Source organism: Bubalus bubalis, chromosome 7 (assembly GCF_019923935.1).
Source record: "Bubalus bubalis isolate 160015118507 breed Murrah chromosome 7, NDDB_SH_1, whole genome shotgun sequence".
NCBI classification, from domain to species: domain Eukaryota; kingdom Metazoa; phylum Chordata; class Mammalia; order Artiodactyla; family Bovidae; genus Bubalus; species Bubalus bubalis.
In genome coordinates, this window is record NC_059163.1 from 7,472,473 (window position 1) to 7,499,535 (window position 27,063).

At 41.4% G+C, this 27,063-nt stretch overlaps 1 protein-coding gene across 11 annotated transcripts in view; it reads right to left on the reverse strand.

Moving 5' to 3' along the window:
• CPEB2 (cytoplasmic polyadenylation element binding protein 2) overlaps nt 1-25,906 on the reverse strand; it is a 68,865-nt gene extending 42,959 nt beyond the window's left edge. For 6 of the 11 annotated variants that reach the window (XM_044945629.1, XM_025289686.2, XM_025289685.2 and 3 more), the window contains exons 1-4: nt 24,018-25,906; nt 20,893-21,174; nt 20,049-20,138; nt 11,760-11,850 (exon numbers count right to left, since the gene is read on the reverse strand). In XM_044945629.1, coding sequence (XP_044801564.1) covers nt 11,760-11,850; nt 20,049-20,138; nt 20,893-21,174; nt 24,018-25,691 — 2,137 coding nt within the window. In that variant the 5' untranslated portion in view covers nt 25,692-25,906. Of the gene's footprint in view, nt 1-11,759; nt 11,851-20,048; nt 20,139-20,892; nt 21,175-23,457; nt 23,636-24,017 lie in introns of those variants that run through there. The other 5 variants (XM_044945630.1, XM_025289689.2, XM_025289688.2 and 2 more) reach the window with 2 other exon arrangements.
• Between the last annotated feature and the right edge of the window lie 1,157 nt (nt 25,907-27,063).

The window sequence follows — 27,063 nt, forward strand, 5'->3', positions numbered from 1 at the left end:
AGTAAAGAATCTGCCTGCAATCCAAGGGACCCAGGTTCAATCCCTGGGTCAAGAAGATCCCGTGGAGAAGGGAATGACAACCCACTCCCGTATGCTTCCCTGGAGAATTCCGTGGACAGAGGAGCCAGACGGCTATAGTCCATGGGGTCGCAAAGAGTCGGACGAGACTGAGTGACAAATACTTTCACACTTTGGGGGGAAAAAAAAGTTGGCAATATGTGTCTAGTGCCTTGAAAACAAATGTAATGTCTATTCTATGGAAATAACCTCAGAAAAAGCTCATTGACTTTCATTTAAAAATTTAAATACCCAAATGTACAACAGCAGGGGAACAGTTATACAAACTATTTTGCATGCATATAAATAATTTTAAGTTCTAAATAAATACTGATAAAATTTTTTGGACCATTGTTTAATCTTTCAACCAATAATTCACTGAGCCTGTTCTATTTGGTTGGCACTAATACAGATGCTGATTCAAGATAAGGCAAAAACAGAAGTGGTCAATGCTCCCATGATACACTCTCATGTGAATAGAAATACACACTGAAAAAAAAATAACTGAATCAGAAATAAATGAGAAAAGTGCTCCAATTGAAAATTTACATGGTTGCTTAGTAATCCTTACAAAGTAACCCACTACTGACTAGAGTGTCAAAGAGGCTTCACTAAGGAGGTACGTGAACCAGGGATTACAGAATCTTCCAACTGAACATGGAGGAGTGAATACATGAGCTCATCTCTGCTGCTTTCTGAAACCCCTAAAATGTCAGCATAGAAGTTTTAAAGAGGCATAACCACCATTAGGACAAAGAGAATTGGACAGGATCACAGAAGAATCATATCGCATTTTCAAAAGCTGTGAACATGAATGGCTGATTGGTAGTTGACTGTGGAGACCAGAAATCACCAAAAACACTAAAGGCAACCTGGTGTGTACATGGGGAAGATTATCAAGAAATAAGCCATTTACTATAACGAAAGCCCCCAAAAGTTGAGAAATAAGCAGCTCTGGTTATCATTCAGAGTAGATATGAGTAGAACTGAAAACTGGGAGGTGGATGATTGGTTCAAGCAGAGACACCTGCAGCCCCTTCTCTGGCTCTTCTAAGAAGGCTAACTAGGCAGGACTACAGCTTTTAGGCTGAAGAATGGAAGACAGACATCCAAGTCCATTCCCCAGAACAAAAGAAAATACATGAACACAGATACTGTGACATACAGATCCACTAACAGTAATGCTCACTAGATCATAAGCTGTTAACTACATACAGTTTCCAATCACCATTTCTGTTTTATCTTTAAAAATGAATGGACAGCAAAAGATCATAAGATACTGAACAAAAGTCTCCAGCATGAGAAAAAAAAGAGAACAAAACCAAACAATTACAAAAGAGGAACTTAAAAGAAGCATAGACAATACAAGGAACTGGAAAAATAATAATGTTTAAACACTCCAGAGAAATAAGATCAAAGAATAAAAATAAGAAAGTTCTGAGAATTTTTCTAAAGAGGGTCTTAAAAGTCATTCAGAGAAAATTTTTTAAGTAAAAAAATCATTAGAAGGATTGAAAGTAAGAGATGAGGAAACCCTTCCAAAAGCAAAACAAAATATAAAGTCATGGAAGTTAGAAACCAAATGTTGAATATAGGAGACAATATTTCAAGAACAGCAATTTCAGAGACAGGTAATATAAAAAATAAAAGAGAAGAAATTATTAAAAAAAAAAGGTACGAAAATTTTCCAAGAACTGAAGGAAATTAATCTCTGAAATAGGAGGACTCAACTAATGTGCAATATAAGAAATAAAACAAGAAAATGGAATGAAAGAAGGAAAGATGAAAGGAAGAAAGGGGAAGAAGACAGACCGGTAAAGTCCCCTACCATCATACACAGGAAGACCCATATTCATTAGTACAAAATTTCAGAACCACAGGCATGAAAATATTCTAAAAGCTTTCAGTAAAAAAAGTAAAATTAAAAAACAGAAAACAAGACAATCATACAAATGAACAGGTTTTAGAATGGTGTTAAATTTAACCCTGGAAGTAATGAAGCATTGCTTTCAACATTCTAAATCACTAATACATAATTCCACACGAGCCTATCATCTTATGTAGGTAGAATAATCATGTTTTCATACATACAAGCCTCAAAATTTATATCCCATCTGAAAGAAGGTTGTAAGATAGGCCCAATAAAACATATATAAATCATTAAGAAAGAACATGGAAATTAGGACATGAATCCCAAAGGAATAAGGAATTCTTGGGCTTAAGGAAACCACAAAATGACAGTTATGATGGGCTACAAGAATACTCACACCATTGTGGGCGGGGTGGGGGGGAGACAATTTATATGACTATTTGCTGTTTTTACATGTTCCAAGAAGCTTCAGTGTTTTACAAATATATTCTGGGATGAATTAGTGTAAGTACTTAGAAAACTAAGCAAACAAACCAAAAGAGACAATGATAAATTCCAGGAAAAACAGTTATATGAGAAAGAAAATGTTACAGTACAAAACATATGAGGTTCACCTGTAAATAACATTTGTATTATCACAGTAATTGCATCCTCTAAACAAAAGTGGTCCTAAAATAGTTTTCAGAGGACAAAGCAGTGAAAATGTTGGGGGTATGGGTAAATCAAAGTAGACAGTCTACAGACAATACCTAAAATGTAAGAAATATAAAGCATAAGCATATTATTTACAAATAATTACGCCAAGAATAGGTACAGTTGAAAGTGGCTACATCCAAAGAACAGAAATCAGAAGTAGACAGAGCAGAATGAAGAAAGACTTCTATTTTTTCTTCTATAAACCTTATGGCACTATTTTACCTTGTAATCTATGTACATATATTTTTTAAACTAACTTTTTGAAAGTTAACCAGGTTAGAGGGAAGGTAACTATTTGAATATCTCAAATATATTATGTTTATATATTTAAAAAGAAAAAATGAGAAAAATTATATACCAAAAATATTAAACATGGTTATTTTAGCTTGTGGAATTATTGATAAATTTTAAAATTTTTTCCCCCAAGTTTTTCCAAATTTCCTTTAATGCATACACACTACTTTTTGAAATAAGAAAAACATTTCAAAGAATAAAGTCCTATATCCTGCAGGAAAACCTTTCATTAGAGACTCTCAGATACTTTTCAAATACTATAAGCTGCTAAAATTCATAGGCTCAGTTATCCCATGTATTTATCACTTCAGGTTCTATATAAAAAATATTCTTTCTGCTTTTATTTTCAATTTAAAAATAAGGGCTGTAAGCTCATATTTAAAGTTCTAGGATAGATGCTTTGCATGAGTAATAAACTTTTAATAAATACACATATGCTTTGAATAAATGTGATTTTTAAGAAAATTCACTGTCATTTCTGTGCGATAGTTTTTAGTTTTTAGAAAAGAAACTGTAATCTTATATAAGTCAAATCATTTAGTTGACTATACAAAGATGCTTGGAAGAAATAACAACTCTAAATTTAATAATATTGTTGCTAAGAGAAATATCTAAAACGAAATAAAAATTTAAAATCTCTATCCATGATACCATATTTCAAATGAATCTTCTACAACAAGAACTTATACAATCACACTTTCAAAATTTCCTTTTCAATCTGCAGATAACACTGACAACAGAAGTTCTACTCTAATAAATTGTTCCGTTAAGATGAACTAAATTCTGAATAGTTGGGGGTAAAGGTATCAAGTATGTCACAACAGTGATCACCTCTTAAAATCAGAACACATTTAATAAAATGTATATGGCTTCTATATAATTTAGTCCAAAAATAATTATTTTTTTCCTCTTTATCAAAGGCCAATGATGTACAGAAAAAGAAAACAAAATCAATTAATTAAAAGGGAAAGAACGTGTAAATTCTACTTATTCCTTTTTAAAATAGAAGGAAACATTTTACTTAAAAACTGAAAGCATACATAGCAATCTATTATCTTGTTTTGGAAAACGTTCTAATAAAATGATTTTCATCTATACTTTTTTTCGGCACATGTGAAAATTTTGACTTCAAGCCACACAGGTGGCTGAAGAAAAGCAAAATGGTTCTGGGAAATACATGCCTCTCTATCAGAGTTATTAATAAGCTAGGGCAGTTTAAGAGGAGGGAAGTAACTATACTTTGACATGGATATTGCTGGTATCAGTTTTATTTTTCGCTCTGCTCTATTTTAATAAAAACCACTCAATTTTTTTAAACTTCTTATAGATTTCTTCGATCTTGTTCTAATAGAGGAGAGTTTCTTAAAAGTGTACTCATCACATAACCTGCCATGGCTAATTTCTAGAACAGGGTCCTGAAGCTGCATGTTAAACATGCTCTCCAAGTCTGAAATAATTTTTTTTTTCTAATTATGAAATTTGATTGCTTTTTAAAGACTTTTTTTTAATATGGACAATTTTTAAAGTCTTTTTTGAATTTATTACAATACTGCTTCTGCTTTATGTTTGGGTTTTTTCGGCCACAAGGCATGTGGGATCCCCAACCAGAGATCAAACCCACACTTCCTGCGCTGGAAGGTGAAGTCTCAACTGCTGGACAGCCGGGCAAGGCCCCAGAAGCTCTTAAGCTCGAAAATGTAAGTTCTCACACCAGAATTTTAGAAACCGATACAAGTTATTTTGTGACTCTACTTAAATTGTAAACTGTGGCTTCACCTGATGAGTCCAATGTGATAGTTACTGATGTGCTCAGACGCTCAGTCCTGTCCCACTCTTTGTAACACCATGAACTGTAGCCCACAAGGCTCCTCTGTCCATGGGATTTCCCAGGCAAGAATATTGGAGTGGGTTGCCATTTCCTCCTCCAGGGGAATCTTCCTGGCCCAGGGACTGAACCTGTGTCTCTCACATCTCCTGCACTGGCAGAGTTCCACAGAACAGCAAGGAGAGAGAAGAAAAGTCTTTTTAAGTGAACAATGCAAAGAAACAAAGGAAAACAACAGAATGGGAAAGACTAGAGATCTCCTCAAGAAAACTGGAAACACCAAGGGAATATGTCAGGCAAGGATGGGCACAATAAAGGACAGAAATAGCAAGGACCTATCAAAAGTAAAAGATATTAAGAAGATGTGGCAAGAATACACAGAAAAACTATACAAAAAAGGTCTTAATGACCCAGGTAACCACAATGGTATGATCACTCACCTTGAGCCAGACATCCCGGAATGCGAAGTCAATTGGGCCTTATGAAGCATTACTACTAACAATGCTAGTGGAGGTGATAGAATTCCAGCTGAGCTATTTAAAATCCTAAAAGATGACGCTGTTACACTCAATATGTCAGCAAATTTGGAAAACTCAGCATTGGCCACAGGAGTGGGAAAAAAAATCAATTTTCATTCCAATCTCAAAGAAAGGCAATGTCAAAGAATGTCCAAACTAATACAACTGAACTTATTTCACATGCTAGCAATGTAATGTTCAAAATCCATCAAGCTAGGCTCCAGCAGTACATGAACTGAGAAATTTCAGATGTACAAGCTAGATTTAGAAAAAACAGAGGAACCCGAGATCTAATTGCCAAAATTCACTGGATCATAGAGAAAGAGAATTCCAGGAGAACATCTACTTCTGCTTCACTAACTATGCCAAAGCCGTTAACTGTGTGGATCACAACAAACTGTGGAAAATTCTTTAAGTGATGGGAATACCACACCACTTGACCTGCCTCCTGAGAAACCTGTATGCAGGTCAAGAAGCAACAGTTAGAACCAGACATGGAACAACAGATTGGTTCCAAATCGGGAAAGGAGTCCGTCAAGGCTGTATACTGTCACCCTGCTTATTTAACTTCTATGCAGAGTGCATCACACAGAATGCTAGGTGGGATGAATCACAAGCTGGAATCAAGACTGCAGGGAGAAATATCTACAACCTCAGATATGCAGATGATATCCCTCTAATGGCAGAAAGTGAAGAGGAACTACTAAAGAGCCTCTTGATGAGGATGAAAGAGGAGAGTGAAAAAGATGATTTAAAACTCAGCATTCAAAAATAAGATCATAGCATCCAGACTTGTAACTTCATGGCAAATAAATGGGCAAAAGTGGAAACAGTGATAGATTTTACTTTCCTGGGCTGCAAAATCACTGAGGATAGTGACTGCAGCCATGAAATTAAAAGATGCTTGCTCCTTGGAAGGAAAGCCATGACAAACCTAGACAGCATATTAAAAAGCAGAGACATCATTTTGCTGACAAAGGTCCGAACAGTCAAAGCTATGGCTTTTCCGGAAGTCATGTATGGAGGTGAGAGATGGACCATAAAGAAGGCTGAGCACCGAAGAACTGGTGCTTTTAAGCTATGGTGTTAGAGAAGACTCTTAAGAGTCCCTTGGACTGCATGAGATCACACCAGTCAATACTAAAGCAAATCAGTTCTGAATATTCATTGGAAGGACTGATGCTGAAGCTGAAACTCCAAAACTTTGGCTACCTGATAAGAGCAGACTCACTGGAAAAGACTCTGCTGCTGGAAAAGATGGAGGGCAGGAGAAGAGGGCAACAGAGGATGAGATAGTTGGATGGCATCACTGACTCAATGGACATGAGTTTGGGCACAGTCTGGGAAATAGTGAAGGACAGGGAAGCCTGGTGTGCTGCATTCCTTGGGACTGCAGAGTGGGATAGGCCTTAGTGACTGAACAACAACAACTTCCATTTTATACTAAGACGAGTGAGGAGAGTATCAGAGAGAAAAGAAGTGTCTTGAAAAGACGCAAGAATTTAGTTGATACCACCAGGACCACTTAGCATTTATAGAGTCATTCCTTATTTCCTCAAGGATTATTTTCCTTAAAATAAGCAGAGATTTTTTTTCTTTAGGAGTTTAGCAGTCAAGTGATAAAAATGATGCTACGATATACAAAAACACAGTAAATAAAAACATTTTCAAGGCATCAACTTCTAAAAATATGTCAATATTGAAAAATCATGCTCTAAATCCTTTTTCTTGAATTCCCCTTAATTGTTTAGAGAACATTAGTAAAGGCATTGTGACTTGCTGACACAGAACCTAAGATTGCTAAATAAACTACATTTCTTCCTGCTGTTCTCAAATAATCTTTTATGTGCTTAAATTTTTTGTTTGCCCTTATGATTTGGAGGAGGGGGTAGGCAATTTGGAATAAAAATGCTTACACAGTAAGACCTTTTTTGTAAACTGCTGAGGGCAGAGAGGGGAGAGAGATTAACAATAATCACTGACTTGTTCTTTTGTTTAAAGGGGAATGAATTGACCCACACATACAGAAAAAAGATCACAGATTATTTAACATAGGTATGCAAACACAAAATTGCAAAATCACAAAACTTTACTTGGCAAAGCATGATTTACTTTGACCATTAAAAGAATTCATAATTGTCCTTCCTATGAAAAGGAAAATATTTGTCAAAAATCAAGACAGTCACCAGAAAATGGATGTTCATGGGGAGTAGTCACTGCAGAATAAATAAAACAGATCCGTCAGTGCCACTTGTACTACGGAAGGCATAAAACAGTGTGTTAGTGTTCACAGTCCAGAGCAAAGGACTCCCCCCACCCTCAGAGGACTGGCTGAGCGGTGTCACACCCAGTCACCGGCAGGCAGCCCCAAAACAGCTATGCCAGGACAAGCCTGCTGTCAGCTCCTCAGTTACGACAAGCTCTTGAACACAACCTGCTCCCTCTGTCTAGTTGATGCTTTCCCCCCATATTGTTTCATCCTTGATTTGCTCAGGTTTCAGGTCTCACCTTTCATTTCTCCACATCTACCTTAGATACCTCCACTTATTACCTCCAAACACTTCATAGCCTCCCCTCCATAGTATTCTAATACTTACCGTTATATGTGTACATAATCAAGCCCATCAGGTTCCTCTGTCCATGGGATTTCCCAGGCAAGAATACTGGAGTGGGTTGCCATTTCCTCCTCCAGGGGATCTTCCCTATCCAGGGATCAAACCCGAGTTTCCAATGTCTCCTGAATTGGCAGGCAGATTGTTCTTCACCACTGTGCCACCTGGGAAGCCCTACTGTATGTTTATATTAATGTGTTATATGTATCTATGCATATCACACATGTAACTAGAAGGTCTCTCTTCCTCTTTGGCTGTACCTTCCACAAGAACAGAGACCATGTCTGTTTCACATAACACACAGCAGGCTCTTGGATACTGCCTAGTATAAAAGTAAGCACACTTTCTGGAATAGCATGCATCCAGGGTTTCATCTATGGCTGCCATCACTTCACATCCTCAGAGCCTTGACAAGACCATTTCACCTGCCATGCTAGACTAGAAAGACCTTAACAGTAAACAGTGGAGGTTCTCTGCTGACCTGTAAAAACCACTAGGCTTGCATTCTGGGCTGAAGCAGGGGCAGGAGGGTCCCTCTGTCAGTCTAATCAGTCAACAGTCATGCCAGTAACCGGGCATGGACTTTTTTTGGATTCCAGAGGACTGCCTGATTGCTTTTCTGTCTTCCAACATAAACCCTTACCTGAAGCAGTTTTTCTTTTCCTTTAGAACAGCAGAACCCAATGCAAATTTTGTTTCTGCCTTTCATCTCTCTGGAAGGCAGCCTCCATGACTGCCTCTGCTGCTCTTTGCCTCCCAGGACTCACAGCCCTTGGGCAACAGACTCCGCCCCAGTTGAGCAAGGTGATCTATGTGGCTAGTATGCTGTCATGGAAATGATGGCATGAGACTTCTGAAGCTAAATCCTAGAAGACACTGGGGCACCTGCTTCAAGCTTTATCATTTGCTCTGGGGGTGGGGGGGCACGCTTGGAGGACACTTCGGCAGTCCTGAGCAGAGGTCCGTGATGAACTGTGTTCTCCTGCCAACAGCCTGCGCCAACTTGCCAGCCACATAAGTAAGTCATCTTGGAAAAGGATCCCCCTCGCCTTAGTCAGACCTTCAGATGACTGCCGCCTCATTGCTCTCCTGACTGCTACCTCCTAAGACCCTCACCAGAACTAACCTGCTAAAGAGCTTCTGAGTTCTAAACCACAGAAACTGCAGGTGATAATAAAGGTTCATTGTAGCTTCAAGCTACTAAATTTGGGAGTAATTTTTTTATGCAGCAGTGTATAACATACAATCTTTCACCACTCAAGTTTGCACAGAAAATTTTCAAGAAACTGTCACCACTTACACAAAGGCAAATAAGAAATTCATTTTTATTTTCAGTTTTTCATATACCCCACAAGTCTCACCTCTGTTCATTAGATTCCATAAGGAAGACATAGCAACTGGTTGGATTATTGAAAAATATTTTAGAAGGATAAAATAAGATTCATTCTGCTTTTTTTAGAGAAAAGAATTTTCATATGCTAAGTAGAGAACAGAACTTTCTGAAAGTGATGAAAAGATGAGATAAGAGAGATGGGATAGAGGCTGAAGTGATGCCCTAAAGATCAGGAATGGAAAGGAGGGGAAATAAATTCAGGGATTGGTTTCTTCTATATGTCACAACCTTGCTTTCCTAAATTTTTACTGATGTCCAGCCCCAAGAAACGGTGTAATGATCAGCGTGTGGGAGTAAGATACACAGTATGACAAATCCCAGGAGGCAGGGAAATTTGTACTAGTAATAAAAGAAAAAACTAAGTGACAGCACTTGGATATCAAGATGATTTTAGAAAGGTGCATGCGTGTGGGTGTGCTAAGTCGCTTCAGTTGTATCCAACTCTGCAATTTCATGGATTGTAGCCCACCAGGCTCCTCTGTCCATGGGATTCTCCAGGCAAGAATACTGGAGTGGGTTGCCATTCCCTTCTCCAAGGGCTCTTCCTAACCCAGGATAGAACCTGCGTCTCTTACATCCCCTGCATTGGCAGGTGAGTTCTTTACCACTAGGGCCATCTGGGAAGCTCCAATTTTAGAAAGGTAATAGAACCAGTCTTATTTCTCAATTCTATGGAGAAGCATTCTCAAATGTTTTCTTTTGTTTTTTCTCTATTCCCTGTCATAATAAATGTGGAACATAAAATGTTTCAATTAGAAACAGAGATGTGTTACCATGATTCCTAAAGGTGGTTAATGAGCCTTTTCTTCCTAACAGAAGAATTCTGAATTCATTTGAATATTTCAATTATTGATATTAAATTCCTTTTAGCCTCATACTGCTTCTGTTTTCTTTTTCAAAGTCTTCTTTCTAGGTTTCCTTCCATTTTTATTATAAAATAGGCTAGAAAAACAGAAAAACTGGGATAATTAATAGTGAGTATATAATTAATGTTTTCTCTTAACATATTCAAAGGGCTTCTTTAAGGAAGGCTGGGAGAAACAATGATGAAAAAAGTTTAATTATCCACTGGTTACAGTTAATATTGACTTGATCAGTATTAGAATTTCTAAGCATTTTCTTTCTATAGAAGGTAAGGAAATCAATAGAGGGAAGGTCTTCATAATCATAAGCTGCTTGCCAGCTTCTATTCTTAAACAGTGGATCCAGGGAAAGTGCCCTTGGAACTGTTGGGGTAACTGGGTTAAAAAAAAAACAAACAGGACCTCAAATACTCAAAAAACTAGGCTGAATTTGGTTAGAGGCAATTTCCCTCAAAAAAAAAAAAATAATAATAATCAAAGTCTAACTATCTTAATTAGTTTGTGAGTAGAATTAGCATCATTACACATCATTGACAATTACCAAAATCCCCTGAGCTTCTCAAAGTCCTCACCAACAAAGGAAACAAAAAGATAAGAAACTCCTTTACAAGCAAAACCCAGAGGCAGAACAAAAATGTTGAGATAGCTCGTCAGTACTGCCAGCTCAGCCAGAGCCATCGCCTTGCTGCCAACTCTCGGGTTCCAGAGTTTTTAGGCTGACTCTTGTAAGGGAATCCTCGGCTTTACAGAATTAAAAAGAGAACAGTTTGAAAGACCCTGAGCCAGAACCAACCAGTTAAAGTGCCCCTGATTCCTGCCTGGCTCACAGAAACTGTGTAAGGTAATAAAATGTTTATTGTTGTCTGAAGCTGCTAAGTTTGGGGACTGTTCATTATGTGGCAACCGACACTAGTATTTCTCATGACTTAAGTTCACACAGTTTGCTAGATTCTCATCATTTATAATATAAAAGGCAAGAATATATTTTATATGAAGAAATATAAATCACTAACATGTAACATGCAAATGAAAACAAGTTTGTTAACACAATTTCTTCAGTTACAGTTAACTGTAACTGTGATAAGGCTGACAGTATAACGTTATGGGCGCTGATTCTTTTACCTAATTTGCCCTAACTTTTATGACTAGCTTCTCTACCTCAAAACCCTTTCAAATTCCTACAACATGACAGCAGGAAGGAAAATGAGAAAGGAAGTTAACTTATGACAATTTTAGGCTGGAATTACTGCAAACTGCGAATGCAAATATTCCAAGAAAGATTTTTTTTTTCTTTTTTAATATTTCTGTATTTGAAAGAATTCTAGAATAGTGGCTATAATGCCTTCAGAGCCATTCTTCATCCTTGGGTGAACTGGGTTATCTCTAAAAAGTGGCTTTTTCTTAAATAACAAGTCAAGAGATTTAGGTTTTTCCATTTCTCTCTATAAATTGGCATAAAGTTAAAGCAGCTACCAAGGTAAAAATACGACTTTTCATAAAAACAAAGGCTCTTGTTAACAAATTTAGAATTTTATAGATGAGATAGGTGTTAGTGCTTATTTTCATATGAAAAATGGTAAGAGAAGCAGAAAAAATGGTGAATGGCATAAGAAAATAAAAAAGTCACATACCCTTAAGAGGATCATGCTCTGCTCTCATAATATCAATAAGGGAATTTTCCAGAGAGTGCATATTCAAACTGTCATACATTCTACTTCGATCCTGGAAGAGAAGAAGATAAAAAAAAAGAATATAGTCTACACAATTTTTTCAAAAAGTGATGATTAATGTACTATCTAAATCTTCTTACATAAATTAGGACATTTGACTAATATAATATTACTAGTCAGTTTGCAACCCAAGACAATGTCAATAACTAAGGATCTCCTGAGCTTAATATCTCTTGTACTGGAGGACAATAGATTTCATACATTTATCTCCAAAATCACATATCAAAAGTATCTTATTTAATCAGGAGTATATAAAAACAATTTCTGTTGGTATCATTCTCAACTTATAAATATTTCTGAAATCTTATACACACAGAAAGCATTTTCAGTTGTTATTTAACTTTAAACTTTTCACATATATATAGGAATTTGGACACTGGCCCTTGAAAAATAAATATTTGGGTGAAAAGGCTTAATTCCATAATGCACCATACTTTAAACATCAAACATTGTATGCTATTTAATAGTCAGAATTTCATAATAAAGAATGCATAAGCATCCTAAACAGTAAAAATTAAAAGCATGAAATACTAATTTCAGAACAAAGACAAACATCAAGAATAATCCTGACATATTGATCTCTGCATTTCCAAATCTTCTCTCCCCTCTACCCACTGTTGCAAAAAATGAAGGCAGGGGAGAAAAGGGCGAAAGAATTCTCACCGCAGCAAGTTTCCTATATCATCAAGCCTCAGAACAAAGTCTTTTGTGTAGTTGGAAGTTTTGTTTGCTGAATGTCAAACCCCTCAACTTGCTTACTAGAAGGAATCTGATTCTGTAATGTTCATTTATTTATATTGTATTCTGTTCAATATACATTCAATAACCTTGAACAAATATATACAGGGAGCCACCACAGCAAGCCCTGGCCTGTGCCCCTCTAATTGCCAGGCAGTCTGTTCCCAAATTCTGCCCATGTTAACCCCACTCATTTATGTTTAAGTGTGTACCCTACCCGGTGCTTATGCATTGTGTGTAAATGAGGGGAAGGTTGACCAGGCAGGCCACTTCCAATTCTCAAAGAATGATGAACACAGAAAAAGGAAAGGAAGAACCAGAAAAGTTGGGGGAAAAATTCTCCACAGAAATCAGAATGAGGCACTTCTTAACCTAGGTCCCTGAGCTTCAAGGACCATGACACCTGTGAGATGATGTAATGCTCCATATGGACATGTATATGTGATTTTTTCCTGAAAAGGTTTATGGTTTCCTTAGTTTTCCAAAGGAGTCCACAATCCAGAGAAGATCCAGAACCACTCTTTTAGAAAGCCAAGGAAAAACATAAGAAGCTTTTCTTAGAGTATGTTGACTTTTTAAAATTCTCCTCTGACGTTTCAATGAAGGTTGCAAACTTTTTTTTTGAGGGGGGCAGGGGCGGGGTGGGAGATCACCACTGCAGACTAAACAAGTCACTGTCAGAGAATTCAAAACTGTGCAAAGCAACAGTGAACGATGCAAAGAATACTAGACCTGGAAGATCCTGCTGGAGCTTCATCACTACCTACATTAGCACCCCTTACTTAGTTTGCCTTAGACTCCTGAGATGTAACACACCCACCAGTAATAGGTGTTCCCTAGAACAATGGCCTTGATTGGGGATGGAGGCACACAGTCACTGAGCTGTAACAGCAACTCTCGCACTTAAGCATGCTTCAGAAACATCTGGAAGGCTTGTCAGACATACACATTTGCTGGGACTCATCAACTGATTCAATAGGTCTGATTCAACAGATCTGGAGTGGCCTCTGAGAATTTTATTTCCAGTAAGTACCCAGGTGATCCTGAGACTGCTGGTTCAAAGACCACACTTTAAGAAGCATTGCGCTTCTTAACCTGAAGCTACTTAACCTTTTTAGACTTTGTTCCATCTTCAAGAAAATAAAACAATCGCATCAAACTAGATGATGTCTAAAGTCCACTTTAAAAATAATAGAAATAATGGAAAAGCAAAAGACTTATAGTAGTATATAACAAATAAAACCGGGATACAGAAAAACTTGGGCAGAAATGACATGCAATTTTTGTAATCTATCCAAATATGTCCATCTTTTGTGCTTCCATGTATGAGTTCATAACTAATTTGTTGGTTTTCCTGCCTCTGTCAATGAATTTCTAAGTTAATTAGGGGTAGGGACCTGCTAATTATGGAATATAGCTCTCTCTCAAATGTTTGTTGAATGAACAGTACTTATCTTTACCATAAAAGCTGCAAAAGTTTAAGTTGAGCTCAGAGACTGCACTTTTAGGTGGTAATTACAGAGGACTGCAAATCTCAGAATCTTCCATAGACTAAGTACTCAAAATGTTAAGTAACTAAACTGAGACAAGTATCAGGTAACAATGTGACCTTGCTGTTGACTTGAATTTCCAACCACACAATAAAGGATTAAATATTATATTCAAAGCTCCAAAATGTATTTAAAATATAGAATTTAAAAAGTAAACTGTCATGACAAAAATCTTAAAAAAAGTGTGCTGTATCAAAGGGTTCTAAGATGGAATATAACATAGATACTTTATAGCCTACTGATCTTAAATTCTTACAAAGAAATGTGTTATGGTTCAGGGCTATCTTCTCAGGCTTATGTTTTCTGAACAGAATCAGACATGACCTGTCTTCAGTCAACCTATGAACTTAATTAATGGTAACTAATACCACCCAAATTTGCCTTTCCCATACAACTTTGATTTATGTATTTATTTGGCCAGCCTCTACCTCCATTCCAAGGAGTATGATTTTGCTTTAGAGCACAGCAAAATTAATGCAGAATCCTATACATACTGTCAACAGGCCACGGATAATATTTAAGGCATGAAGAGAAAATATACAAGCAAGTTATTCAATAAATGTATCAACTCTGGCAACTCTTACTTTTAAAATAAAAAAGCCACATGTATTAACAGCTTTAGCTTTAATGCCTATATCCAACTAAAACAGTGAGATGCCCACTTATAAAGTCCCTTATTTTCCTTTGCATATCAAGTCTTTCATCATGAAACAAACTCCTATTTCAGCAAAGAAAATAGCAAGCTATTTTAAAACTATTAACTTAGTTATACTTTATTAAGCATCAGCTGCAGCCCACATGATTTTTAAATCACCAAATACAAAATAGCCTTGAGCAGGCAAAGAGCTCATGACCTCGCAAAAGTTACTTTCTGGGTAATGGAACCTGGAGGTCGGTCACGTTAAAAAAAAAATACAGATAATTCCATTAAGTAAAGTGTAGGGATTAAAATATAACTTCTGAAAAAAAAAAATTTGGTTACAAGACAAACACTCATGCATTCTTCAGGAACAGGGACATTAGAACAAATTGTGTTCATGTAAACTCCCATTGGTTCAAAAGCTAAATGGAAATCCTGAATCCATTTTAAAGTTATCATAAACACAGGAATACTGATTATCATAAAAAGATGGGAAATCACAGCAATGTAATTTACATTTATTACTATATGGTTATTTGAAAACAGCCAATACTTCACAAAAGTAAAAATCTACCATAAAAAGTTTATCCAAATCTACTGCAGAAATATGAAAGCTATGTGGCAAAGACCCAACTAAATGGGCTTTCAGAAACTGAGATTACAGTATCCCACAATGAACAGGCAAAAATTAGAAAACAATGGTAAAAAACAACAATCTCTTATATTCTAATAGTTTGCTACAGTCTTTAAATACAGACATTTGCCACAAAGACTTATGGAAGCAACAACGAACTCCTAGAAAGACTAAAAAACACAGAAAGAACAAAGTCATTCTAATTTTAAAAAGGATGACCTGGAAAGATTATGAACATTGAAAGTTAACTAATATGGTCAACAGTGATATTAAAATACAACAAAAGGAATTTAAACTTACTTAAAAGGGAACTTTTTTATGGGATGTTGTATTTTTGCTTTGACACAATCAAAACCCTATTTATCATTTCAAAAGAGGTAGGTAAATAGCTTTTCCTTTTGACAATGATGTATCCTCCCTATGAAAAAAGAGGCAGATTATAGAAAGCCCACCAGGTTCCTCTGTCCATGGGATTCTCCAGGCAAGAATACTGGAGTGGGTTGCCATGCCCTCTTCCAGGGGATCTTTCGGATCCAGGGGTTGAACCTGGGTCTCCAGCATTGAAGGCAGGTTCTTTACCATCTGAGTCACAAGAGAAGCCCATAGAAAAACTCTATAACATCATATTTAAAATTATACCAGATGGCTTGGGCAGATATTCTTCTGCCTAAGTAGAAAGATCAACTTTTGTTGTATTTTTGTGTTTAGTTCTCCTGATTATACTCTGCTACTGCACTTTACTGAGCGAGCATGAGATACTGTACTGCTCTGCCTCAGTACGCAATGTAGCTCTCAATCTCATACACTCCCATCTGATTCTCTGTTGTTCCACATAGAGATATCCCTTATTCATCCAAATGGACTTTCATCTTCCCAAAAGCAAAGAACAGTATCTCCCTAGACATATCTCCAGGGTAAAGCACGACTGCATATACAATGAATATATATTTCTTGACCTTCCTTTATTATTCTAATCCTCAACAAAGAGCTGTAATAGTGATTTGGGGGGGGGACGGACATCAAGCCCCAAATAGCCAAAGCTAATTTAGTATCCACAATGGTTAAAAATGGAAAGGTAAGTAAAAAAAAACCTGGTGTAAGAATGTATCAAGTACAAGTAAAGAACTGAACAGATAGGAAACATAAAAAGGATCGTAAGCACAGATAACGAGATCCCATCCTACCTTATTTTCAGTAGTTATGACAGTTTCACAACTACCAGTGTCCCTATAACTCATCTAGTTTAAGAATCACAATTTAAGGAACGTTTCATTAAATGAAAACTTGGACTTGGCCTTGTTTTTTGTATAATGTGAATAAAGTCTCCAAAAAATATATTTTTCTGAGAGGTCCCCAGATTATCACATCACATTTATCATAATAGCCTGGATATTAAAGATTAGCAAAAAATATCTTCAATTAATTCAAGGTAGTTTATGTACATTCCCAGGAATTGCAGGGAGAACATCTATAAGACCCCAAGTCTAGAGCTGGAAAAAAATATATATACACATTCAGCTAAAGAGCAGGCCAACTCTCACAGGCTTTACAGGCTATAATACAGTTTTAAAAGCATGGTCTTGGTTTGTTTACAGAAACCTGATATGCTATATATAAACTAAGTAATAACCTCAGCTCCTAGTATATTTACTCTCCATTGAAAATATTCTAGTATTAATGAATAAATATACTGCAGCCTGTTTATCTGCCTAAAAATTCAAGTTTAAGGTAATTTAGAATTCATACTTTTGAGTATGACTTAGCATATTAGCAAGAGTAGCTAATAGCATTTTAAACAAAAGTAGTATTATATTTAGCCTTAAAGAAACTAATAAAAATACATTCATTTTAAACTCAGAAATGAATATAACAATTTATATTTGTTTTTAAAAAGTTTTTAATCCGAAGTGTTTTGATTAAAAAAAGAGGGGGTATTTTAAATAAGGAAATGCCAATTTGAAAATTTTACATACAATTGAAATAAAACCAATGTACAAAATTATTTCTTTTCCATTTACTAAATCCAGTTACACGTCCCATTCTTGGTATAGGTTAGGCCAGGTACAAGAATTACGACTTTAGTTCTACGGTTTACTACAGTTTAGACTTAAATCAATTTGAGACTTAAGGAAATTTTAAAAGTTAAATGTTTTTATTTGTTAACTAAAATGTATTAGTATAAAAATACTGTATATGATGAAAAAAGATCAGAAATGAAAATAATCTCCGCAGATATTTAAGTGTCTAAGTATTTTCTATAATTTTAACTTTGCCAAATAGTGAGGAACTACCCAACTGTTTAAGATACCAATTGCAGCTGCTGCTTTAGTTTGTAGCTGCTGCTGTATTTCTAAGAACCTCAACTTCAAATACCTCAACCTTTTATGGAAAGACAGAAACCCTGAACAAATTTTGTATAATAAGTACCCTTAGGGTACTCAAAGAAAAAACAACATTGCTTTTAAGGCCAGGTGGGACGTCATACAGGGTACGTCCACCGCCTGTGACCAATGCCCATTGCTCCCCCTGCCCCTCAAATAAAGCAAGACCCTTGTATTCTAAAAATAAAGGAGGGGGGATAAGGAAGCAGGGAGCAAAAGACGTGGCCACAATAGATGAAAGAAAGCACAAGAGCTGGCTACAAAGGCCTTTCAGGATCTAGTTCTAGACATTCCTCTTACAGATAGGGAAACTATGACCCAAAGAGATGAAAGCCCATAAACTGTGTCATCCAATGTCAAAAAACTCGTGAGAGGAAGAAGATTCAGGTTTCAGGTCTCCTTTTCTTCTAGGTCAGTTCACTTTCCACTATCTTTTTCTTTACCATTCCCTTCAACTTCATCCTCATATTTCAGGCTCAGGAATCCACAGGGATTGCCAATATCTCAACAATTTACCAAAAAATAAAAATAAAAAAAATTATCCTTATGCATCAAAATCCTTTTTCCTAAAGTGAATTTACCTTAAATCCTAAGGGCATAGATAAGAGCAGAGAAGCTGAGTGGGAGGGCTGATGGCCCTCATCTTGTGGGAGTCCCATGGGCACCTCTGCAGAGCCCAGTTTGTAAATTTCCCTTTCATTATGACCTCCATCTATTGCAGCATTTTTCTACCCACTGAAGCCATCTTAATAACCTAATCTCTCAACATCTGCCCCCCCAACCCCCATGGATCCTCATTGACATCTTTGTCTTCTTTTTCCTCCACAGTTACACATCCCCCTCACATATCCTCCTGCTTCCTCCTGGTACAACCTCTTCAAATAATTATGTCCTTTCTTGTCTAAAAACATGTCCCTTGCCACCTTCAAAATAATTACCAGTTTTTCTCTTCTAGCATACCATCTCCTAGGCATTTATGTATTTAATTTGAACACCATAACTTGAAAATGCCACTAATATAGCCTAGAAGAAGAAGAGAGGAGAAGAGAGGAGAGTAGAAATAGATGGATTACATTGCCACATTAACAAGATAATAAATTACAAATTACATGATATGAGTACTTATTTCTAACTGGAGATTCTGGCAGGACTACTTTGGTAAATAGGTGGACTTATTTAAAACAAGTGCTAATGGCTGATTACTGAAGTTACTGCCAACCCTCCCGGTTAGAATGCTATTTTCAAATGTAATATTAATCTGTTTATACAGTCCTTACTTGTAAAATCATTTCATGTTGATAAAGTAACTACGGATAACAGAGCTCCATTCACTGGACTCCCACAATGTCAAGTCTATGGTCATTCAAGCTTGGGCTCTGTAGTAAAGAATCCTCTTTTGTGAGGACTGAGTGTTCTACTTGTCCTGCAAATTATTCTCATCACCTGGTACCCAGTATGCATTCAAATTTCATTTGCAGGAAGAGAGATAGCATTTTGTAACCATAAAGGACTTGAAGGTAATTCGACTAAGACTTGACTCTCAGATGTTTGACTCAGTTTCTTTTCTATAAGGAACTGATTATTTGGGAGAAGATAAGTGCATATAATAGCAGTAACAAAATTTAGAGAAATACAATAAACTTTTTTATAAAGGTGAAAAACTGAACTAAGGGCTTTCTTAGAAGTATATCTCAAGACAAATACAGCATGTTTCATGAAAAAGTTTGAAATACAATAAACTTTTTTATAAAGGTGAAAAACTGAACTAAGGGCTTTCTTAGAAGTATATCTCAAGACAAATACAGCATGTTTCATGAAAAAGTTTGCCAAAAAATCCTATAAAACATTTATTAAATGTACGATTAGATGTTAAACATATGATTTTATACCTAACTGCAAATCATTCTGAGAAGACATAAAATATGTTCAGTTTAAATGATTCTGAAAAGAGATAAAAGGTGTTCAGTTTGACTGATGTTTAAAGTCAGGTGCACTTGGGTATATGATTCCTTTTTCCAAAAACAAATCAATTACTTTCAGGAAATGTAAAATGATTATGAGTTACTTTCAAATTTAAAAACGAAGCACTTTAAATAGTTTAAGAGATCCTTTAAAAATATGTTGCTTTCACGCTTTCTGACATATGCTTAAACAAGTATAATTGAAAAGTACATACTAAATCCTACTCACAATACAAATACTAAGCCCCTAGCCAAAATCCTGATAAGTACACACTGTGCAGCCTACCTGGTCTATTCTGGATGTTCCGGCTGCAGTGCACCAACTATCTTGGAGTGAATCTGAGCCCCAAGCTGGCAACTGCAAACTAGATCTCACCTTCAATAGCATAGAAGTTTTCATCAGAAACAAGCAGTTCTCTTCCCCATACCCACCCACAAAAAAAAAAAAAAGGAACAAAGAATGAAAAGGAAAAAAAAAAACAATCAAAAGTTCTATCTTGTATCTTTGTTCCATCCTCTAACAGTGTTAAGGGAAAGATATTCTCATTTTAGATAATATAAGGGGACTTCATTAACTTAAAATATCAACAAAATATTAAGGGTCTGAAAAAATGTCTAATCCTCATAAATATTAGGCCACATTTAGAAAAAGTCACTGAATCAGTGAACAAATTTGAATTCAATGTAAAACACCCTAATATTATTTTGCCTTGATCAGAGCTGCACTAACTATATTTGAATATACATACAGCTAATCATAGTCAAATTCATGAACAATTACTAAATATTTTAGTTTAGCTATATTGGAGGAGAAACTCATTTTGGTGGCCTATTAAGGATTAATAAGGCATTCACAAGGAGCTGCAAATTAAAAAGCTTCAATATGAATTTAAGAAATATAGCAGGGTTTTTCTATACTTAATGAAGCTTGTTTTCTATTATGTGTTTAGAGAATTTTTTTTAGTCTCATTTTCTCTGTATAAGTATTTCATCCTGTGATAGACACTTAAACATCAGAGCTTTCTCATTTTAATCCATGAACTTTATCATACTATTACTACTACCACCACCCAGTTTCCTATATTGAAAGATTAACATTAGAAACAAGGCCATTTACACACCATTCTTACCTGTAAGGGTAAGAGTGTATTACTATTGTTGTCTGTTCTGAACACATTATCTTCAATCCAAGATTTTGGAGTCAGTGATGGAGTAGAGCGAGTGAATTTCGGTGGTGCTATGACATTACCAGAAAACGGTTTCTTCAATGGAGATATCTGATTCATAGCTCCTGGAAGCCCCATGTTTCCAGTTCTACGGTGATCTCTGCCGTGCATCGCTCCCCAGGACATACTTCCGGTGCCCCAGCCACTGCTTTGATGGTTGCTCCAAGGAGATTGTTTCAGAAGAGGCTGGGGAAAACACATCTATTTAAGTTACAGGCATTTAAAGAGTTTATAATTGAAATCCAAACCTAGGCCTGAGTTAAGAGTTCATATAATCTTTTAAAAAATGAGTGTTTAATAGACTTGAGATCTTGTATATGAAAACATATTCACTTAATGCTAGGTGACTTTTCGTACTCTCGTCTACATAAATTATAATGAATCAAGCAGATATTTCACGACAATTACTAAAACAGAACCATGCAGTTACTTTTTTTCCCCTTCAAGAGAGCCATATACATGACAGATATGAAGAAAAAACTAAAGATAAAAATTGAAATTAACTTTGAAGATCCTTAAAGATATAACTTACACTATGATCTTTATGCAATCATATTCTGCTAAGCATACCACTAAAATAGGGTTTTATTTATTAAAATATACCAATCATATGAGTGAAATATGATCACTGTAAAAGTGGTTAATAACATATGGCTTTATTCTATTGAATGGAATAAAAATGCCTTTGGGGGATAGAGAAAATACAAGAAATGTCTCTCTCTTTTTTTTGCACTGTATTCAACTTTTAAAATATTTTATTCCACTTTTAATGTACTTTCTTTGAAATTTTTGTAGTTGTTATTTTACTTAACTATCCAAGAAACTGTTATTATCTGCTATTATCCATAGGCGGATACACTGAGAAGACCATATACTTTGATCATTCTAGTAGAGCTCTTAATAATACAAGTCTCCATTAATGTCATCCATTTTCAAAAATAAATTATATTCCAAAACAGAACCAATGGCAAGAAAAGTTAAGTCATCAAAGAATGAAAAATTCTCCAAGAGGCTATAACTGTAGATTTTGAAGAGTATTAATTGCTAGCAATTATATTGTCAATAATCTTATAATTTAATAATTTTGTGGTAACATTGAGCCAAAGGGAGTATAGGTCATAGAGTTACTATATAAGTTAATAAGTTACTGTTAAGTCAAACACTCTTAAACCTATTTTTTGCGTAAACCTGGTCTATAGTACCTGTTTAAAAAATTTTTTTAATGCTAACATAACCATGAATATATACTACCCTTTCCCCCTCTACATATTTCAAAAGCATAGCTAAGGGTCCATGGACAAATCCCTCATTCTTGAGGGCCTTACTTTCCTCATGGACACAGTACTCAAACTTCTCTTGCAGTGATCTAAAATTCCATTTAATAGTTGGGTGACCTTTTACACTCCATTGCGAGACCCTTCTTTTTGACAAAAAGCGGATTACTGTTAAATATGGATCTCTGTATACAGTCTTCTAATAATAGTCCACGGCCTCAAGAACACAAACACACCTATTGATAATTGTCGCCACAGGTTTCCAGTTAAAAAAGAAAGACCCTGACATCCAAAAGATAGCTCTTCAAGATCAGGTAAATCATGGAAAAGTGGCATATTATTTCAAAATTAGTTAATTTCAACTCTTACAGGCCACATTCTCCTTTCTCAGGGAGAAACCAGTGGAGTGATTCAACAAAAGCTGTTAACTGTTATTCTGGTTAATTTAAACAGACTGTTAAGTGTTACTTGGGTTAATTTAGATAGTAGTCACCTCTTGAAAAGGTTAATCCTTAAAAACTAACCCGTCAATGGAAAAAGTTACATCAGTAAGTTAATACTTAAGGTTAAGGTCCAATTTTGCTTCTCAGTCTTTAATCACTGAAGTGGCCTTAGACAGAATAACCACTTTAATAAATGCTGACTAGATTAAAAAAAAAAAGAACAACAACAAAATACTCTTTCAATGTCAACCAACCCACCCAGCGGTCACTCAGACGTTGTCCTGACAGGATAACAACACAGTCCTTGAATTTCAGAAAGGACCCGGATGAATAACCTGCCCGTTGTGATTTCATAGCTACACTACCCCCTTAAAATGATCTTCAAGAGAAGATTAAAGCCACCAAAAAAAAAAAAAAAAAAAAGAAAAAGTCTTCTCTTCAAGGTAACACACTAATCGCGGGCTCGTTTAGTTTTAAAACCTACAAGATATTACCCAAACCTTGAGAGGCACAGAAAGTGAAACAAGCTTGGAGCACCGACCTCCTCAGCCATCTGACAGCTCGGGGGGCCGACCCACGCGGGGAGGGAGGCAGGTCGGCCGGAGGAGGGCTGGCCGGCGGCCGCTCGCCGACGCGGGTCCCGCCGGGATAAGCGGTGCGGCGGCCACCGCCTCGCCCGCGACGGCTCCCTCCGGCCAATTCAGGAGGAACGAAACCCCAAAGCAAAAAGGCCTTTCCGGCCATTCCCTCACTGGACGGTGGCGGAGGCTCACGGGCTGCCCACACGCGTCGTCTCCGGTAATCCTTCCCCAGCTCGCTTCCCACAGCCGCTCCTCCCGAGGCCGCCGCCCGAGCCCGCCGGTCCCGCGTCGCCGGCCCCTCGGTCCCCGAACCCCGGCCGCGTCGCCGCGTCTCCCGGGCTCGGGGAAGCCAACCGGCTAGTCGCCTGGCCGCCCGCCCGGCCAGGGGGGCGCCGGCGGAGCCTCGGGGTTGCCCGCTCCGTGGGACCGGAGGGGACGTCGCGCCCACACGCCCGCCGCCCCGGCCCCAGCCTCCAGCGCCGCGCCGGGGTGTTCGAGGGGGCGCCCGGCCGGGGCCACTTCCAGCCGGGCCCGCCTCCGGAGCCCCACAGCCCACGGTAGCCACAGCCCTCCTGCCCAGCCGGCGGCCCGAGTCCCGTGGCCCTTTCACCGCCCTCCGCGTCCCCCTCCTTCGGGCGAGCGGCCCTCGCCGCGGCTCCTCGGGGCCGCTCGGCTGAGCCCGGTCTCCCCGGCCCCGCGACGCAGTCGGGCGGCCGCCGGTCCGCCGTTACCTGGTGGTGGTTGTAGGAGTTTCTCTGCTGCAGGAAGGCGGCGGCCGCCGCCTGGTGCTGCTGCTGGAGCTGCGGGCTGACGGGCGACCTCCGGCTCTGCGGCTGCTGCGGCGCCGCGGGCGGCGGGGGCTGCTGCTGAGGTAAATTCATGGCGGGCGGCGGGGGCACGGCGGCCGCCGAGAAAGGGCCCCCGAAGCCGCCGCCGCCGCCGCCGCTCGCCGGCACGCTGAGCCCCGCGCAGCCGTGCGGAGACACCGGCGAGAAGCTCGGGAAGAAGGCCGGGTTCATGGACGACGGCAGCCCGGGGTAGAAGCCGTTCTCCGAATCGGGGCTGGGCGGCGGCATGGCGCTGAGCGAGCCTCCGCCGCCGCCGCCACCGCCACCCGGGGTGGCGGCCGACGAGCCCGGCGGCTGCGGCTGCGGCTGCGGCGGCTGCTGGGGAGGCGGCGGCGGCGGCGGCTGCTGGGGCGGCGGCGGCGGCTGGGACTGGGGCGGCGGCGACGCGGTCTGCACCGACCAGGGGGTGCCGAAGCCGGGCAGCGGCGGCGGCGACGCGGAGCCGCCTCCCCCTCCTCCTCCGGGGGGCCCCCCGCCCCCGCTGCCGCCGCCGCCGCCCGGGTGCGGAAGGTCTGGGCTCTGCAGGCTGCTGAAGGCGCCCGCGCCGAGCGCCCCGCCGGGCAGGAGGTTACTGGGACTGTTGAGCAGAGGGTGGTTGGGAGACTCCATGGAGCCCGGCGCGGGGTTCACCGGCGGCGTCGAGGGGGCCAAGCCCGCATTGGAGGGCTCGGCGGCGCTGCCCTCGCCCGCGGCCGGGGTCTTGCGAGGGCTGCCCGCGCCTCCGTGGCGGCGCCGCGAGGCTGCGGGCGGCGAAGGCTGGAGCTGCGGGAGCGGGGGCAGGTCGGCCGGGCGCTGCCGCGGGGCGAAGTCCTGCGGCGGGAGGTGTTGCGGGTGTGGGAGGCTGAACTGGGGCGGCGGCGGCGGCTGCTGGCGCTGGGCGATCGGCGCCGGCCGGAGGAGCTGGCCGGGCGGCGGCGGCGGCGGGCTGAACCGGCCCGGGCAGTGGAGCGGCGGCGGCAGCGGCTTCGAGTCCGGAGGGTGGGGAAGATGGGGAGGGCTGAACTCTTTCCTCTTCTGGCTGCTCAGCTGCTGCTGCTGCCGCTTACTGAAGTCCTGCGGGGAGGAGGTGCGGCGGCAGCAGCAGCAGGAGGCGGAGGAGGAGGAGGGGTGGTGCAGACTCGGTTTGAAGTCCTGGGAGGGGAGGAGGTGGGTCACACCCGCGTTCGTGCCGCCGCCGGGGTGGTGGTTGGGGAGTTTCTCCGTGGCCGCCGCCCCCGAGAGCGGCCGCGCCGGCTGCTGTGTCAGCCCCAGCAGCAGCTCATCCTGCATGGTCTGCTGATGCGCCAGGAACGGGGAGGAAGAGGAAGCGGCAGCGGCGGCGGCAGCTGAGCGGTCCGCGCCGCCGCAGCCGAGGGGGATCGACAAGGGGGAGGCGGCCTCCGAAAAGCCGGTGACAGGCAACGGCGGCGGCGAGAGCGGGCCGAAGGGCGTGGCGGAGGGCAGCGGGGCGGCGGGTCCCGCGGCGGAGGGACAGTACGCCCCGCCACTGAACAGGGACCCGGGGCTGTTGCTTCGGAGAGGGGCGGTGTGCAGCACCCCAAAACCGAAGTCCCTCATTTATCAGGCCGGCGGCCGCGGGAAGAGACGCGCCCCGTCCGCCGCCGCCGCCGCCGCCCTGCCTAAGAAGCCGCCGGATCTGAGGCGGAGCGGCCGTGGTGGAAGGAGGTGGGGCGGGGGAGTCAGTGAGAGAGGGACACCGTGACTGAGCCAGGGGGCACCGACTTCGGCCCCCGTCACCCCTCGCGGCGCTCACCGCCACCTCCCGAGACCGGCTCGGGCTCCGCCGCCGCGGCCGCCGCCGCCCAGGCCGCTTAAGAATCCCGGAACGTGCGTCAGCGCCACCTCACAATCGCGCCGCCCCCCGCGGTGCGTCCCGGCACGCGCGGGCCCGCGGCCGCCGCACCCCCCACTGCCCCGCCTCCCCCGCCACCCCGCCTTTTATGAATATACAGATGAGGGCCGGGGACGCGCTCGCGTTCTCGGGAGGGCGCGGGGGAACGCGAGCGCGAGCGCCGCGTCTCCTCAGGCTACCCCCGCGTCCGGGAAAAGGAGTGGCCGGTTGGACCGGCGGGCGGCCGGCGACGCCTGAGCGCTCGGCGCGCGCTCACGAGAGCGCGCGCGCGTGGCTCGGACGGTTCCTGGGCAACCGCTCCTCTGGGCGCGGGGTCCCGGCTGAGTCTGCGGCAGGTCGCGCGCGCCACCTGCCCTCCGACCGCGTCTCCCTCAGGGCCCTGCCCTGGGTCACGGGAGGCCGCTGGGAGAGGGGTCCGCTCTAGGCAGCGCTGGCCCGCGGGGGAAACTGAGGCCCGGGAGTGGCTCTCCGCGTCAGCGGCCGCGCGGGGACCCCGGCGCCTCGCGTCCCCCTCCCGGGGCTTGGCGCGGGAGGCCTCTGGCCGGCACGCGTGTGCAGGGCTCGGCCACCTCGCAGGCCGCCGGGCGGCTCGCCCTGGAAAACGCCTTTTCGCGCGGGTTTCCGTTTTTGTTTTTTTTTTTTTAGCCTCTCGCGCCGCGTGCTGTCATCCGCCCTCCCGCCGCCGCGGGGAAGTGTTCTCTGTAGTGGAAACACGAAGCCCCGGCCGCGTCCCAAACGTTTTCACTTCAGTGGTGACGAACAAAAGTCCCCGCAAACCCCGCGGCCCCGCGCGGCGGTTTACACGCAGACGCGGACCCCGCGGCGAGCTCCCGGGGAAAGCTGGGCCAGCTCCCCAGCCCTCCAGGTCGGGAAAGCGCGCCCCGCGCGGGGCCGAGGGACTGCGGGGTGGGCGACTCCTCCCGAGCCGCGCTCGTTCAGGCATCTCCGCCCCTTCCCCCCGGAGACCCAACTATTTCCAAAGCTTTATGAATTTTAAAGGGAGAAAGACTTCTTGACAACGGGGAGGAAAAGGAGATTCTGACTCAGCAACCGACTTGTTGAGACTTGCAAAACGGA